At 42.7% G+C, this 15527-nt stretch overlaps 1 protein-coding gene across 2 annotated transcripts in view; it reads left to right on the top strand.

Moving 5' to 3' along the window:
• The window catches only part of znrf1 (zinc and ring finger 1), a 48918-nt gene extending 35062 nt beyond the window's left edge, over window positions 1-13856 (top strand). For both annotated transcript variants that reach the window (XM_088939277.1, XM_088939276.1), the window contains 3 exons: window positions 8810-8915; window positions 12832-12926; window positions 13776-13856. In XM_088939277.1, the coding sequence (XP_088795403.1) occupies window positions 8810-8915; window positions 12832-12889 (164 nt within the window). In that variant the 3' untranslated portion in view covers window positions 12890-12926; window positions 13776-13856. The remainder of the gene's footprint in view (window positions 1-8809; window positions 8916-12831; window positions 12927-13775) is intronic.
• Window positions 13857-15527: the final 1671 nt, after the last annotated feature.

The raw sequence follows: 15527 nt of genomic DNA, 5'->3' as shown, positions 1-15527 counted from the left end.
GTCCAGCCCATAGCCCATTTAGTCTTAACATTACGTTGCTCTGTTACCCTTAAATTTCTATTTTCCCCAGCCTTGTCTTTCTCAGGCACCTTGTGCTGTTCTCCTCTTCATGTGAGATGGTGTGGGGGTTGATGCCTTTACCCTTTGATGCATGAAAGCCATTTTCCTTTCAGGATTACATTTAGTCTTTCACCTATGAGCTCCAACCCATCGAGACTCTCTATCTTAACGTCTAAGCAGAAGCCTCTCTCTTGAACAGCTTGGACATGGTATGCATCAGGATTGTAGGCTTTGTTGCTTTTGTTTGAAGCTTGAAGAGCACAATTTAAAACTGATTTGGTAGAACTCTTGATGTATAACTCATCCATTAATAAGATGTACTGTAGCTTTTAACAAAAAGTCTCCCTAGAGTGATCATTAATGCTTAGTCTGCCTCTCATCAAAATGATCTCTCCATCCCTGGCCTGTTGAGCTGAATTTGTTCTACAGTCCCATAGCCTGTATTGGCTGACCTGGGAGCCGACCAACAAAGTACTAATTTCCCTTAATTTCCCCTTCCCCCAATGGAAAGGTTAAAGTAACCTAATCTGTGTGTCTCATGTGGACACTGGAAGACCATGAAAACTCCACAGAGACAGGAAGCTGGAAGCAAACCCAGGACCCTGGAGTTGTGAGGCCATAAAGCTAACCTCCAATGCCTCCATGACACCATGCTAACTTCTTATCGGTACTAATGCAAAGCACACAGCAAAGTAACCAGTGCACAACATTCAGTAGCTTCCAGCAGAGAGGGAGGTACTGTGGGATGAGGGAATGAAGAGATTTGGGGTTTTTTGCTGAGGAATTGTGGTTATGGAGTCAGGCTGTATTTCACCATTGACTGTTAAGGCCTGTGTAGTGTTGTTTGTTTGGGCTCTCTTTTGTGGTTGTGTCTGATTTTATTACGGATACCAAAAAAAGTCCCATTATAGATGTCAGATTTTCACTGCCTTGTCAAAATCCGATGCCCATACAAAAATATGGACCCTCGGTTTATAATCTTTCTGAAATTTATTATACGTGGAGCAGTCCTGAAGTTGATGACGGAGCTGTAGTTCACACAAACATTTTTACAAATAATAAACTTTGGAAAACCTTAAAAAATCTCAAATAAGGTTATTGGACATTTTGGAGAAAATCTTTAATGTTAAATAATGTTTCAAGCAAACTCTGGGTTTCATATGTGAACTTCTCTCGGAGGCTGTGTTAGCCTCACTGGCATCAGTTTTCAGTGAGCTCTCACCATGTAGAAGAATACAAAGTCTCAGGCACCGTGCAGCGTCCAGTTTAGGAAAATTTGAATTGGTGGCAAATATTTGTGCCAGTTGGCTTTAGTTCAGTTCAGTTTATTTGTCATATGCACAAGTGCAATGAAATGCTTATTTGCTTGTCTGCACCAATAAAAAGACATTAAGGAAACACCAAAACATAAACACAGAACAGCAGCCACAACAACAAAGTTAAATAACATACAACTTAAATACACGTTGGCACATGCAGTGTGCAAAAAAAAAAACACATGGGTGTGATATTCCGAGATCTTGGCGTCCTTGAGTTGATCTGACAAAAAACACCCCCCAACACAAGTCTTTCTTGGCTCAAACATGAGGGCCAAGGTTAGGAGGGGTACATTTACATGTTTTCAGTCCAGTGGGTGGATGATGGACAGAGCTAGAAATGAGTGCACTCTTGGTCTGTTGGAGCAGGGATTCAGAGCTATATTTAACAGCATGTATTAATATATCATTAGGCAAAGTCACAGTTCAAAGACACCAGGGGACTTAAATGCCTCTGAGTACCGATTCTCATTGAGAACACTGATGCAGAGGTGAACTCAGTTTTTCTGTGCTTTGAGATCAGAGCCACGTTTCTGCATCGGTTTTGAAATGTGATTGAAACTGCTGCGATTCAGGGCCTCTCAGGACCTGTCACAGAGCAAATTTTGCAAATTTTAAAAATTAGAGGATAGAAGGGTGTTTCTAATCCCAGAATATACTGGAAAAAAATAGAATTGAACTTCATGTAGACCTTTAGAGTCCACAGTGAAACAGGGACTGAATAACACAAGTGGAAATAAAGAACAAGTATATATATTTATAGTAAGACTGAATATAGGCAATGCTCCCTTTCTCAGAGAGCTGGGAATATCTGGAACAATCGAACAGTCTGCCCATCGAATTCCCAACTCTGAATTCAATACTGCTGAAGTGGAGCTCTCTTGGACCTTTCAAGAAACTGCCTGGGGTGGGCCAGTGGTCTCTTCTCTCTTGTCACACTCCTTGTATTACAATGATTACAGGCAAAGGATTGATTTTTCTTTAATATTTAATTGCAGAGCCAAGATTAAACTCACCTTTGGTAGCAGCTTGGGATCAATCTTCAGTTCCTTTCAAGTACAGGACTTGAATCCAAATCATCATCAATTAAGGGATTTTTAGCCACCGTGATCCTTTTTGTTGTTGATATAAATCTAGTTGAAGTTGTTAATATTAATATAGGCAGGAAACAGTTCCCTAGGCAAATACATTGAAATGTGTAACAAATGTGTAACATAATACATTGAAATGTGTTGCTCAATTGCTTTTGGATGGAAGATAACCCCCCAGACATCATTCTTTAATACCCCAGACAGTCCTTTTGGACAGCAGTGGCCCAGGACCCCCGTTTATAAAATATGGCCTCTCGTTTCAGGCTTCAGGGTTTAGGCCATTTCAGTAAGCAAAGGGTTTACTGGATCAAGAGTCCTGCACCACTACTGATAGTGTCTTGGCTTCATGCTAAAGTACCTCTGCTGTCTTCCTCATTTCAGGAGCAAATGCCAGAAGTCATCACAGCATGTATGTAACATGTATCTATTGTGGAGCATGAGACCATGAGATGCGATGGTGTCTGTCTGTCCAAGGACTGGCGTGCTTCATGCTCTCCATGCTGAAAGGCAATCCTTTTAGCTGCCTGCAGGGCATGTGTGCTGCTTGTGTGGGCGATCCCATGCAGGGTGCTGGAACGTGCCTGGCAGGCCGACCGCACTGCTTTAGATGTATATATGAACGATTTCCCAAAATAAGATAGCGGAGCATTTAGAAGAAATGTACGAGAGTCTGTCATGTGATTATGACTGCAGTGCCCTATGGGAATGGAGCTCTGATGGGGTTCAGGGTTCCAGGACTGCAGATGGTCATAGCTGAACTGTTTTGAGTTATTCTCTTCGGTGCTGTATGTGGTCTTCCATTTTCGGGACCTCAGAACTTTCTTTTTTAGCTGTGGAGCTCATGCCTTCTCAGTAAGGATGGGGTGGAAATAACATTGTGAAAGAAGCAAGCTACAGGTCATCGGAAAAATGGCAACTAGTGAAGAAGTTCCAGCGAAGATGAAACTGTCCTGTTGGTGCCTAGCGCAGAAACTTGTGAGAATGGAGCCCAATTAAATAACAGCCCTCAGGAAAGTGGAATAAAATAATTACCTCTGTCATGGAGTGACCTGTACCTGCATTTGGTTGTTCAAAACTTCAACTTCTGACGGTGTTGAGGTCACCGTTGCCCTGACCTGGAGACAGTGCAGTTGAAAATCAGTTCTGTGATGCTAATACAAATTATAGCGGGAAGCTCGACAAGGTCACTTCTTCCTTTGCGCTCTCATTAGATATGTTCTGTTTAACAGCTTCTCCCAGGACTCCTCCAAATGTTGTGATCTTCCAGTTCTGAAAAAGCGAGATGTTGGTGGCATGAGTGTGGGTTTTCTTTATATCCACTTGCGAAAAGACAGCTTTTGTTTTCCCCTTTCTTCTGCCTATTCAAATCACCCTTTTTAGATACAGGTCTGTTACATATTGCGCCAGCTCACTTGTTAACAGGTGCATGATCAGTTTTATCGGACAGTCACGTGTTGTGTTGACTGTTGGAGCTTTCAGAAGTGTCCTGAAATACAGTGCTGTGGTCATGTTTCAGAGCAGTGTGCTTCACCTTTTCCTGGTCATGCTGATGATGATAGGAGAACGAGAAAAGACAAAACATCCATTCAGTTTACTTTGACTTAAAGCTGTAGCTCTGTGACAGGAATAATGGTATGATAGTGTATTTTTATAACATATGGAATAGCCAAAAGGGAGCTCGTGTCTTGGGACAGGTTTGAAAACAGACACACACGAAGACAAGGAGAGAAAAAACAAACTACAGAGTGTGATAATCCTTTTGAAGGCACCTGTCATCAGACAGGAGAGGTTTATGGGATTTGAAGCTTATCCGTTCTGCATCATCAATACGGAAGGCTCTGCAGTCTCACCTCTCTCCATCTGCCTCTCTGTCTCCCTCTCCCTCTCTCATCGCCTCTCCCTTTCGCCCTCTGTCCATCTCCCAATCTCTGCCTCTGTCCAGCTCAAGTTCAAAAAGACTTTATTTGTGCATCAAGAATACCAAAGTGCTTTTAGTTACACAAATCAATTAAACACACCCACAGTATCGACAGGTTTTCAGTCTGTAACAGCGTGTCCTTTCCACTCCACCTCCCTCTATACAGCAGTTTGCACCCTCTCTCATTCTGCACCTGTCTCGTGCTGTCTCATGGTCACGCAGGAACCTCTTGCTATTGGTCACACGCTTTTTACAGAAAGGGAAGCGTAGGCTCACTGAGTGACCTAGGGGTCTGTGTTACAGAATGCCCGTGCACAAACGTGAGGAGACACACACAGGACATGACCATGGGAATGCTCACAAACCACAGAAAAGGGACACTGCAACTACTGTACGTTCCATTTTTGGACTTGGATTGATCATGCGCTCACCAGCCTCCAGAAATTGAACATCTTTTATTTCTTCCTGGAATGTACATCCACATAATGAGCTGCTGTACCATTTTGAGCTGAGCGAATCGACATTTCGCTGTGGTTTAGCGCCTCCTGTTACACTTCTGTTTGGTGAAAGAATACGAGAGAATGATGTTCTCTGGCCTAAGACGAGCACAAGGTGCATGAACAGCTGTAGCTTTGTGGGCAGACTGAGGTGGCAGTTGGGAAGCACAAACCAAAGTTGGTGAAAAAAGAACTTTCGAAAGTGGCTGTGGAGGTCGACAGCAAGAATGATTACAAGCACGGTTCAAAAACTATGCTAGTGTGCCACTACCTCAAATACCATAGCCAAATCAGGGCAAGCTATTGACGTACTTGTCTGAGTTGTTTGAATGTTTTGAATTTTATGAGGAGTGGAAGAAGCCTCCTTAATGTGAGGTGTTCAGGATTCTTTGGAGGACTAAAGACGCCACTCAGATACGTTCTGTACTTCAGACCTGAAAGGCAACCATTAGAATATACAAACATCGAGTTCCTGAACAATCAGATTACAGTATAAAGCCATTCCCTCAAGTATTCTGTTACTGTCTATGTTAGCATATATAATGCCAATGCACTGTTTTAACAAAGACATTTTGAAAAATCGGTGAGTCTAGTTTAACTATATATATATCATTAATATGCCAGCAATTAACTTTTGGCTATCTACAGTCCCTAAATTATTTACAATACAGCAAACAAATCAGAACCTTGACCCCATGTGCAGATTGCAGACCTGATACCTGAAGGGAGGTTCCTACCCTAAGGAATCCTGCTGACACAGGAAGTAGTGGGTAGCTGCTATGCAATGATTTCTGCAATTGTAAAAGTCTTTTATTTCAATAGTGATATTAAAAGCTTTTTTTATTAATCTACAGTAAGAAACGAGAAGTGACAAGTGTTTTTCTGTGGTGTTCTTAAAGTATTTTGAGAAGTGGCAAGGCTCCCTTTAGTCCCGCTCGTGTCGAGAGAGCCTCTTTTCCGGCGTACAGCTTTGTGGCCGGATGTTTCCACAGGAAGTTGTAACGTCTGAAACAGGAAGTGGTTTGTGCAGAGCTCAGGGCACACTTACACGGCTGCAAGAGGCTTTTTGGTCGCTTTTTCTGAAGAGGCTGCTTTATTTAAACATGAAGAATCAAATCCAGAACAGAAACATTCCTCCCCACCTGCCACCAAGTAACGGCTAAAGATTTTCATACTGCATTTTCTGCATACATGAATAAAATGAGTACAGCAACTACTGAATCTGAAATATGCTTTTAAACATTGGCTTTAAAGATCTCATTATTATTGAGAAGCATTTTGTCTCCACCTCTGTGATGACACGCTTGAAAACAATGGAGAAGGATGTTCTATTCTGTTTTTGACAGCCAATTAATTTAATTGTTGTATTCTTTGTTATTAATTTTATAATCTTTTTAAAGAAAACATTTTGACTGAAGTGTTAAGGAGTATTTAAAGTTAAAGTTTCCAGTAAGTTCTTAATTTTTCACATATGCTATGCTGTTACTTGATTAATGTCCCTTTATCCGTGTTTTAGATGAGAAATAATCACTTTCCTATTTAATACCCACACTCTGGAAAACTTGGATGGTCACGTTTTTAAGTCTTGGTGTGTGGCTGTGTATCTCGTACTGCATTGTGAGAATCAGATTCTTCAACAAGCCCGGCGTTAGGTATGTGCAAGACTGCATGCATGGTCTGACTTGAATTATGTAGTTTAGTTTCAAAATACTTCAAAGCCTACTAGTTTGGCTGTAGCAGTATTGTCTTTTAGACATCAGCTTAGAAATATTTGAACATGAGTTACCGCATGTTAAATGCACTGGGCTGCTTTTTGAAGCAGGTGTTGTGTTATTTCTCCCACTCACTGCGTGTGCCTGTGTTGGCAGCCCTGGGCGCCACTCGTAGTCTCAGTCCATCACGTAGTGCCCATGAGCTGAAGGGGTTGTCACTGCGGGACGGGCTCTTCCTCACTTTGCTCCGGCTCAGTGTCGTGGTCCGTTTAGGACGAATACCCTACGTAACACTAATGGCAACGCAGGGGCCTGAAAACATCCCTTGTAACTCCTATCCATCAACGTCTTCGCACGACAGGTCATTCAGGAATGCGGGGAAGGAGCTGAGCTTAATGGTGAGGGTTTCTCTGTATGAAGAAATTGTGGACAGGCACACCTTTCCACACATTGTCAATCTGCAGAGTGAACTCCAGCATTTTGCCCAGTGTTGACTGAGTTTCCTTAGTAATAAGGGTTAGTTTCTCAGCAGCTGGTAAGCAGGACTTGTTGTCTAGCAATGCACTTGTGTGTACTAGTCTCATGTTTCTCTTCTGCTTCAGTGTTGCTTATTGACTAAGCCTCCCACCTAGGTGACTGTATTTAACGAGCAACCCCTTCAACGGTAGCTGAGTTTTTTTTCTTTTGAATTGCTCGTTTTGCTTTTGCTTTCGGTGCACAAAGTGCTAAAATAAAACTGCTTTTGCACAGTACAATGCCAAGACAGACAGACTAGTGCCCCCCTGGCTGACGGTATCTGTTTCCTATTTTCATTCTTAATTCCAGCGATGACATACTATTATTTATTTGGAGTGCAAGGGCCTACAACCAACTTTTATTCATTTGTTTGAATGTTGAGCTGTTACAACTTCCCTTCTGTAGCTGGTCACGCAATGAAACATTGGTTACTGACACTTTGGGTCTTGTTCAGTTAGATAGTTGTATGCTTCCAAGTTGCTGGTTTGTAGCCAGAGACTGTGAAAACCACAGAGCCCAGAAACAGTTGGGTTTTTTTTTGCTCTTCCTGTACAAGACCACACCTGCCAATTGCTGATGTTCTTATGCAAACACAACAGATATTCAGATAAACTGTGATCAGAATGCTTTGGCCTGGAGTTTAAGGTTAAAGGGTTAATGAACGGCTTGTTGTCATAACCATTGACAGAGGAAGTAGAGCTGTTTGAGGTGGCTTGATTGTTCAGAATTAGGTCTAGCAGAAGGGGTTAGCAATTTCACAAAGGGCCGTAGGTTGATTGTTGTGTGTGGGCAGGTGTCCGAGTTTCTGCAATCAAGTCAAAATTACTACATGACTACGTTTAATAAAAAATATTTTTTCAGTCCATTACACCTAACAGACAAACAATCTGAAAAGAAAATGTGAAAAGAATTTCTAGTCTCATTTGTCTGGAAAATGAGTTCATTTTCCTGTGAGCTCAGTTGGTGTCATTCTTCGCCTCTTTCCAGAAACACCTTGATGGTGATCAGAAGACTTGGGGCTTATTTCAGGATGTATTGAACTCCACTTTGGATATTTCTTTCTTCAAGAAATTAGAGTAGTAGCTGATTATAATATTGATGATATTAAGTTAAAGTCATTAGAATTGAGTCAATAATATAATGAACGTTCCAGTGAGTGAAGGGGCGCTGTGCTCTCTGTCCATCCTTATCAGTGAAACACCTGTTGCCAAATACAAATGCAGCTTATTAATGGTTTTATTGGGGGTCTAATTAGGAAAAACCGTAGAGCTCAATTATGATGATGGCTAGGTAGGCTGCCAAAAAAGTAAAAAGGCTGTAATGTGGAACTGAATGTGTAGTACACTCGCATCTTATATCCAGGGGCTATGGTCTTGGAAGTAACAGTGCAACATATACATATATGCAGTTGTCACTGGAGAAAAACCCAGAATACTATTAAAGCTGTTTACTATTAAACCCCCCTCCTAAACACAGTGGGATTCATTAGCATGCATGAGCAGCAGGCTGAGAACAGATGCTGCTGTGTTTGTGTCTGCTCCCTTTTGGAGCTTAGCATTCGGTCACGTCCACTGACCCCTGCTCCTATTACTGTGGACAGTTTCGGTATCGCAGCACATGGCTGTTGGGCTGTGCCACCGCGTCGTGCTGCTACAGGTCTTCGTTCTGCACTCACCTCCCTGTCTCTGTTGTTGTGCAGACGACGTGCTGAGAAAGGATGCTGGGGAGTGTGTGATCTGCCTGGAGGAGCTCCAGCAAGGAGATACAATAGCCAGATTGCCCTGTCTCTGCATTTACCATAAAAGGTAGGAAATGGTTGCTGTGCCCTGTTCCGTCTTTCACTGTCAACACTCTTTCTCTCCTTTACAGGTTTCTTCCATCCTGGCCTGCGTGTCAGATCACTCACTGGCCAGATTATTAGGAACCCCCCAGATTCTGAACATCTGTGGTAGGCAATGATAGGATCGAGGGCCATGAGTTTCCCTTCCATCACCACATCTCAGCCCACGTTGAGAAGGGGTGGAAATGTGGAACTGGTGGAGCATGCAGACCAGGCTCTCTCACCATTGCATGTCGGGATTCCTAATATTCTGACCTCTGGTGTCCCTGTCCAGAGCCATTAGGCATGTGAGGGCTGCAGAAAATGTTAGGACAGTGCTGCATTAACTTTTTACAAAGAAAATCAATTTATTTTTGTTTTCAGAGAACTTGGGGTCCAAGAGGGCCAGAGGGTACTAATTTATACTAGCTGCACCTTTCTGGGCAAATGATTGTGTTTGTGTTCTTGCATTAAGCTTGTGCGGAGGCGGCAGTGTGGAGGGTTTGATTATTAATCATCTTGGACCCAGCTTTCTGTGGCCAGGACTCTTCTGGCTTCTCTCCAGCCAAGTTAACACTCCTAAAGAAAACCTCTGGCTTGTTAGCACTTCTTTCTGGACACCTTTTCTGACTTTTTTTATAATCTGCGCACTGCAGGATGGTGACTCACGGTATCGGAGCACACAGCTGGAGCTCTTTCCAGATTTGGTAACTCGTTCTGAAATACCTGCTGCACCTGAGCTTCACGGTCTTCATTGTCATTTCTTGGTATCAAGAAATTCTACTCTGCGAGAGAAATCGGTTAATATAGGGGATTCCAGCTGTCGGATTATGTTTCCATCACGCTGTAATTTTAAGCGCTTTCCTGCAGCAAAGTTTTTAAAAATGTAAAAAAAAAAAACATTTTAGAAAGTTTATTGCCTCCAGCTAACTTTTGACCATTAATTTGAGGCTCTTAAAATCAGTTTTTTTGTGTGTCTCGTTCTTTATCACCCGGCGGTCGTTAGGGATTTAGCTGACGATCTGCCGCTTGGCTTCTATCCACCCCTGGCTGCCCCACTGAGATGGAGGTTCGTCTGCCAGGAGCCGCTGACTGACTGGTTTTCTGCCAGGGCAGTAGTGACAGACTTGTGTCCTGCAAGAGCCTCTCAGAGCCCGCTGGCTCTGTTCCCTGGGAGCTTTCAGCCAGTCCGCCTTGTCACTCTCCAAGCCGGCTCATCGATTGGCGCCGCTTGACGCGCAAATCAAGGGGAGAGCATAGAAACTCAGGCCAGCTGAGAAATTGACCCTACCTTCAAGGCTGATCCTGTAAAGCTACGCAGGGACGAGCTTAGGTCAGCGTATGGAAATAGAGGACCTGTGTTGTAAGCTCACCTAGGGGCAGTGGGAACAGACATCACAGTTAACATGCCCCAAACCCACATTATAGTTAATGTGTTTTATCCTCTGTCAGATGACATCAGAATATGAGCAGTGTAATGGGAGAAAAGCCTCTTAGTCCCATCTGAGCAGCTAACATTGCATATCCCTGCATAGCTCCTGGAGCATTGCTGTGTCTTCTGACGTCTGTTCCACCTGAGCTCAAAGGTACTTAATAGTTCTAATTTTCTGATTCACTAAGGTACATTTGCACTCTCCCCCGTGGGCCTCCAAATGTTTGGAGGATCATGTTTTTTTATTCTAGTGCAAATTTTTCAGACATCAGCTGTGAGAAAGCTTGAGGAAAACGTTTGAAAATGTCAGAATGAGCAAGAAATTAGATTAAGGTTCTGTAGCTGATAGCCGCAGCTGGAAGAAAAGTCACAAGGCTCTGAAAGATTTTCCTAGGCTTTTCCCATGGTTAATTTCCATGTTAACTGAGTGTAACAGTTCTCAGTGTACGATGATGTGATGATGTCGCTTCCCAGGTTTCCAAAGAGTGTTCAAGTCTCCCACATACAAAAGCCTGGCCTTTTGGCATAGAGGGCTTCTGTGCTGCTTGTTGGGTCTGTGCAGCTCAGGCTCTGGATAGGAGATTGAATCAAGACTTGGACTTCGTCCGTGGTTTTCTGCTCATTGCCATGTGCTGCCAGCGAGAGCAGTAAGCAACAGTTGTTGCGCGTGTCGAAGGGAGTCTTAACTGACCCTTTTCCCACCAATGAAAACTGTCACATTTCACGATTTGAGGATTCCGTTTTTTCCTATTCTCCTTTTCTGAAGACTTTCCTCCACCCTCTTACTCAGTGACTGACCCGATGTCAGCCATTACAAGCAGTCAAGTCTCTTCTCAAAAAGACTTTCTTCCCCATCAATAATCACTCCCCTCCCGATTATCTTTGTGTGACATTCAGGGACCTAGACCAGCTGAATGGTAGTCCTGATTGGGATGCACTCTGGGATAATACTCGCCAATTTTCTCGAAAAAGCAGCACACCAGCTAATCTATTTTAAACTTGCACGCAGAAGGTAAACGACCTATCTGTCACAGATGTCTTCAGAGGGTAACCATTACCTTACCTACACACTCTAAGAGTGCCCTGTAATTCAGTGCTTTTAGCTTTATATGACTTGTACTTTTGAAGATCACTGATGGTACTGTGCTCTGAGCCCTCAATGTCATTCTCATTGATGATTCCCAGGTTATACAAATCTTCAGGTACAACCTTTTTGTGTTTGTGGGTCTCACAGCAGCACATAACTGTCAGACTGTTGCTTGCGACTGGGATACTCTTAAACTGTTCTTGGATGCATTCACTAGTTGCTAGTGCATGAACAGCTCTTTATCAAATCAGCTTCCCTTTTTCTCCTTTTCTGTCTTCTGAGCTCCCATTTTGTATGTTTTTATCATGTTTGTTAATTATTGGCATTTATAGGTTTCATAATAGAATAAAATAGTGCAGCTTTTCCACATGTTTTCTTAAACTAAGGCAACGGCACTGGAAAGAAAATTAGAGAACCTGAAACAGACATCATAACTGAAGCAAAGACACCAATGGAAACCTGACATGTTCTAACACAACAGGAGCAAAACAAAAACAACAAAAAAGATTATTCCTGAAGTAAATTAACAGAGTTCCTCAACCTTGTTTGTACCAGAGACCAGCGTCCCAGGTCCTCTTTCTTTGGGGGCTGCTTAGGCTAAAAAGAGAACTATAGCAAGGGCACAAATCAGTCAGTAATGTCACTGGTCAAGTGAAGATTTCCAGCTTAAATGTAAAACAGTGTTGGTTGTATTATGTTGATTTGCTGCAAAATGAAACTACTGTAACTTAAAAAAAATAATTCAAAAATTGAATTAAAAAACTGAAAATAAGGAAAACAAGACTGTATAAGTTTATTTCTGGACTTTCAATTTGTAGTTTTGTTTTTGAATTTTTTTTTTTAAACTGAATAAAAAACTGAAAAAGGAAAATAAGACTATCATAAATGTCTCACCGTAGCCCAGACAGTTTATTAGTTTGTGTTTTTCTATAAGAATCAGATAACTATACCATAACATCACCAGTAAGCATAACAGGTGCCAGTACAATATCTCACACAGTGGAATTGTTTCTCGCATGTAGTTCTTCAATAGAACCTCCTGGCGTTCTATTGCTTTGACCCAGCTGTGTGTTCTCCTGCCCGGAGTTCCCTGTATTATTCGTTACTGGGACATATTACTGGGAGGTGTTGCTTTCATGTAAAGTCCTCAGCTACCCATGTGGGGGTGAAGGCAGATGAGTGGGGGTCACAGATGCCAGCATTGATGCCCATTGTGCCAAAGTCTTGCCCTTGGCAATAATTGTCCTGCTCTGGCATAGAAAGCACTGAAGGCACTTCTCTCCCTGTCCTGTAAAGTCAGGATGTCTCCATGAATGAAAATCACCTGCTTTGTATTGTAGTCACTTGACTCACTGTCCTCTCTCGACCTCTCTCCATCTCCAGCTGTATAGACTCCTGGTTTGAAATAAACCGGTCCTGCCCAGAACACCCTTCTGACTGACCGCAGGCGTTCTCCACCCCCTACAGTACTGTTACAGGTTTGTTATAATTCAGACATCATTGTTTCTGTAAGACCTCACAAATCCTTCTCACTTAGTACTGTGAGCACCCGATTCAAAGCTAATAAATACAAATGACTGACTGAAAAACACCTGGCAGATGACATTTAATGTTCAGTAGGTAAGTGCAAGGTTTTACATCCTGGTAGTAAAAGCATCAGCTATACACAATGGGAAACATTGTGCTAGAAGAGGTTGCTTACAGTATGTGAAAGGTGCATTTTCATAGTGGTTTTCATGAGAGTGGGAGCCCAAAATCTTGCCCGGCCCGGAGCTGTGAAGAGCTGAGCAGCAGGATTCACTTTGTGCGATTCAGTAGGCAAATTGCTGATCAGCATGAGATTCCCCGAGTCTGGTTCAATAGCAGTGAGCGATGGCTGGTTTTATCAGTCAGCCTCAGACTTGCTGTGCTAAGAGAGAGCATTACATGCATCCTGTCCGTAGCCTTTACGAATGCATATCTCCTCCAAGCCCTTACAGAATAGATAAAAAAATGTCTGCAAAACTGCAAACATCTGCCAAAGTGTCATGGCTTTAAAAAATAGCTGTCACAACATGGTAACATACTACTACAGTTATTGAAGAAAGGGCCCTCTGGTGGAAGCATGCGGTAATGCAGGTTTCTGCTCTATGGCAATAATGTGGGGCCTAAGACTTTTCAGGTGAATCATGAAATGTAGTGCTGATTTTAGATTTAGACCAACGGGCAACAGTGGAGAAGAATAACATGCTCATTCAGTTGGGGAATGATTCTGAATGCCGTGTATGTGAGTGTGTACAAGGGAGATGGCGAATCCTGATATGTTGTCTTTTTTATGTCATTCCCAGGGCACTTTATGGACTTGGCCTAAACGTACACATACCTGGACATCCGGACACTGAAATAACCAAAAAAAAAGAGAAACAAAACCAAACATAAATCAATCAAACCAACATCATAACCTCCTAACTAGGCCTCTGTCCTGCGATTCCCCCCCCCCCAGCCCTGTTCTCCCACAAATCCAACTAGTTCTGCCTCTGGAGAAGCAATTGAAGAAGAATGTTCTGGCTGCACTCCTGTCTCTGCCCCTCTCTGTCTTTGTGATGCCCAGGAAAGAGACTTGAGGCGAACAGGCCCTCACCTGGACGCTCGGCTCCAGCCAGTTCTCAGCTGTCCTGCCCAGACGGATCTTGCTGTGTTTTTGTCTTGTCCATGTGTGTAGGTGCGACGGGGTTTGGGGGGGACAGTTATGCACCTGAAGGTAAAAGGGGGTTACCAGGGGTGGAGGGGAAAGGGGGAGGGGGGGGAAGTGTCGCATGACAAAAGAGTCACAATTCCTATTCCTAGTCCCATTTTTAGGGAGCGTTTGAACTCTGGACTTTGAGAACAAGAGGAACAAGGAAACCTGCTCATGCCAGGAGGGGATTTCTTTGGCAGTGCAGTTTGTCGGTTTGTCTTTGAAATGTTTACAGATTTTTCTTTTTTTTTTTCTGTGTGCGTGCGCGTGCGTGTTCTTTTTTTTCCGCTAATGTTTACAATTTATTAAATTGAAAGATGAAACAGTCAAGCACTTGTTTTTATTTCAAGGCACACAGTCGGGAGGGGACTGTTGCCGAAGGAGACCCTTCCTCTGGTTGTAGGGGACGCAGGTTGGATTTCCTGTGTGCACAGGAAGTGGGAGCAAGTGTGTCCATGTTAGAAGGGTTTCTGATGTCCAGGTTTGGTTTCAGGGCTTGCTACCATGCTGTCTGCAGATGGTCAGACTGATGGGACGTAGGTTTAACTATAAGAAAGAAAGTCTCATCTGAAGAAATAGCATTTTTTTAACAGTTCACTTTATTTTAATTCAGGGTAGTCAGAACTAGATCCTGCTTTCTCAGCCAAGACATTAAAGGTCACCTAGTTAACCAGTGATAATATTATATACTGTATTAATACATTCCTCTGTTTGATTGTGCTTTGGTTTGGAACTTTGAAGGATTTATACATTCAGAACACATGTTGCATGGGACTTCACTGCAGATAATGCAATTTGCATTGCTAGTGTGGAACTCTTAAACAATGAGAACAACTGTTGCAAAAGTGCTTCTCAACATCCCTCTCTGCTTTATTACAGAATTGGTTTTCACAAATCCTTCAAAATTTTGATGTTGCCCTTGTGGATACTCAAGAAAAAGCAGTTTTATTTTTGCATTAGTTGCATATTTAACCTTTTAAGTTTTTGAATTTTTATTCTTGTACCCTGCCTAGGGCCATCTTACTGCCTCATCATACATGACTGTTATAGCACAAGCCCAGGCTGCACATGTTCAGATCAATCCCATCCTATCAGTTGCCCATATGATCTGTCAATGAAGATTCATCCTCTGCTGATTTTATCTTGCAGTCTTTGTTGCTGTTGGGGCTCTGAACTGGGGCTCCTGTGTTTGAAAGTGTTGATACAACACAGATTCCCAGTATGGGTAGAGTGAAAGGGACTCTTGAGTGACTAGGCTGATAAGGATCTGTGTTTAATAACTGCTTGCTCATATATATATATAGTACTTTTCTGGATACTCCACTCAAAGCACTTTACAGGTAATGGGAACTCCCCTCCACCA

Source organism: Atractosteus spatula, chromosome 21 (assembly GCF_055471065.1).
Source record: "Atractosteus spatula isolate fAtrSpa1 chromosome 21, fAtrSpa1.hap1, whole genome shotgun sequence".
NCBI lineage: Eukaryota > Metazoa > Chordata > Actinopteri > Semionotiformes > Lepisosteidae > Atractosteus > Atractosteus spatula.
Note: the sequence above shows the minus strand (reverse complement) of the source record. Positions and strands in the feature narration are given on the sequence as shown.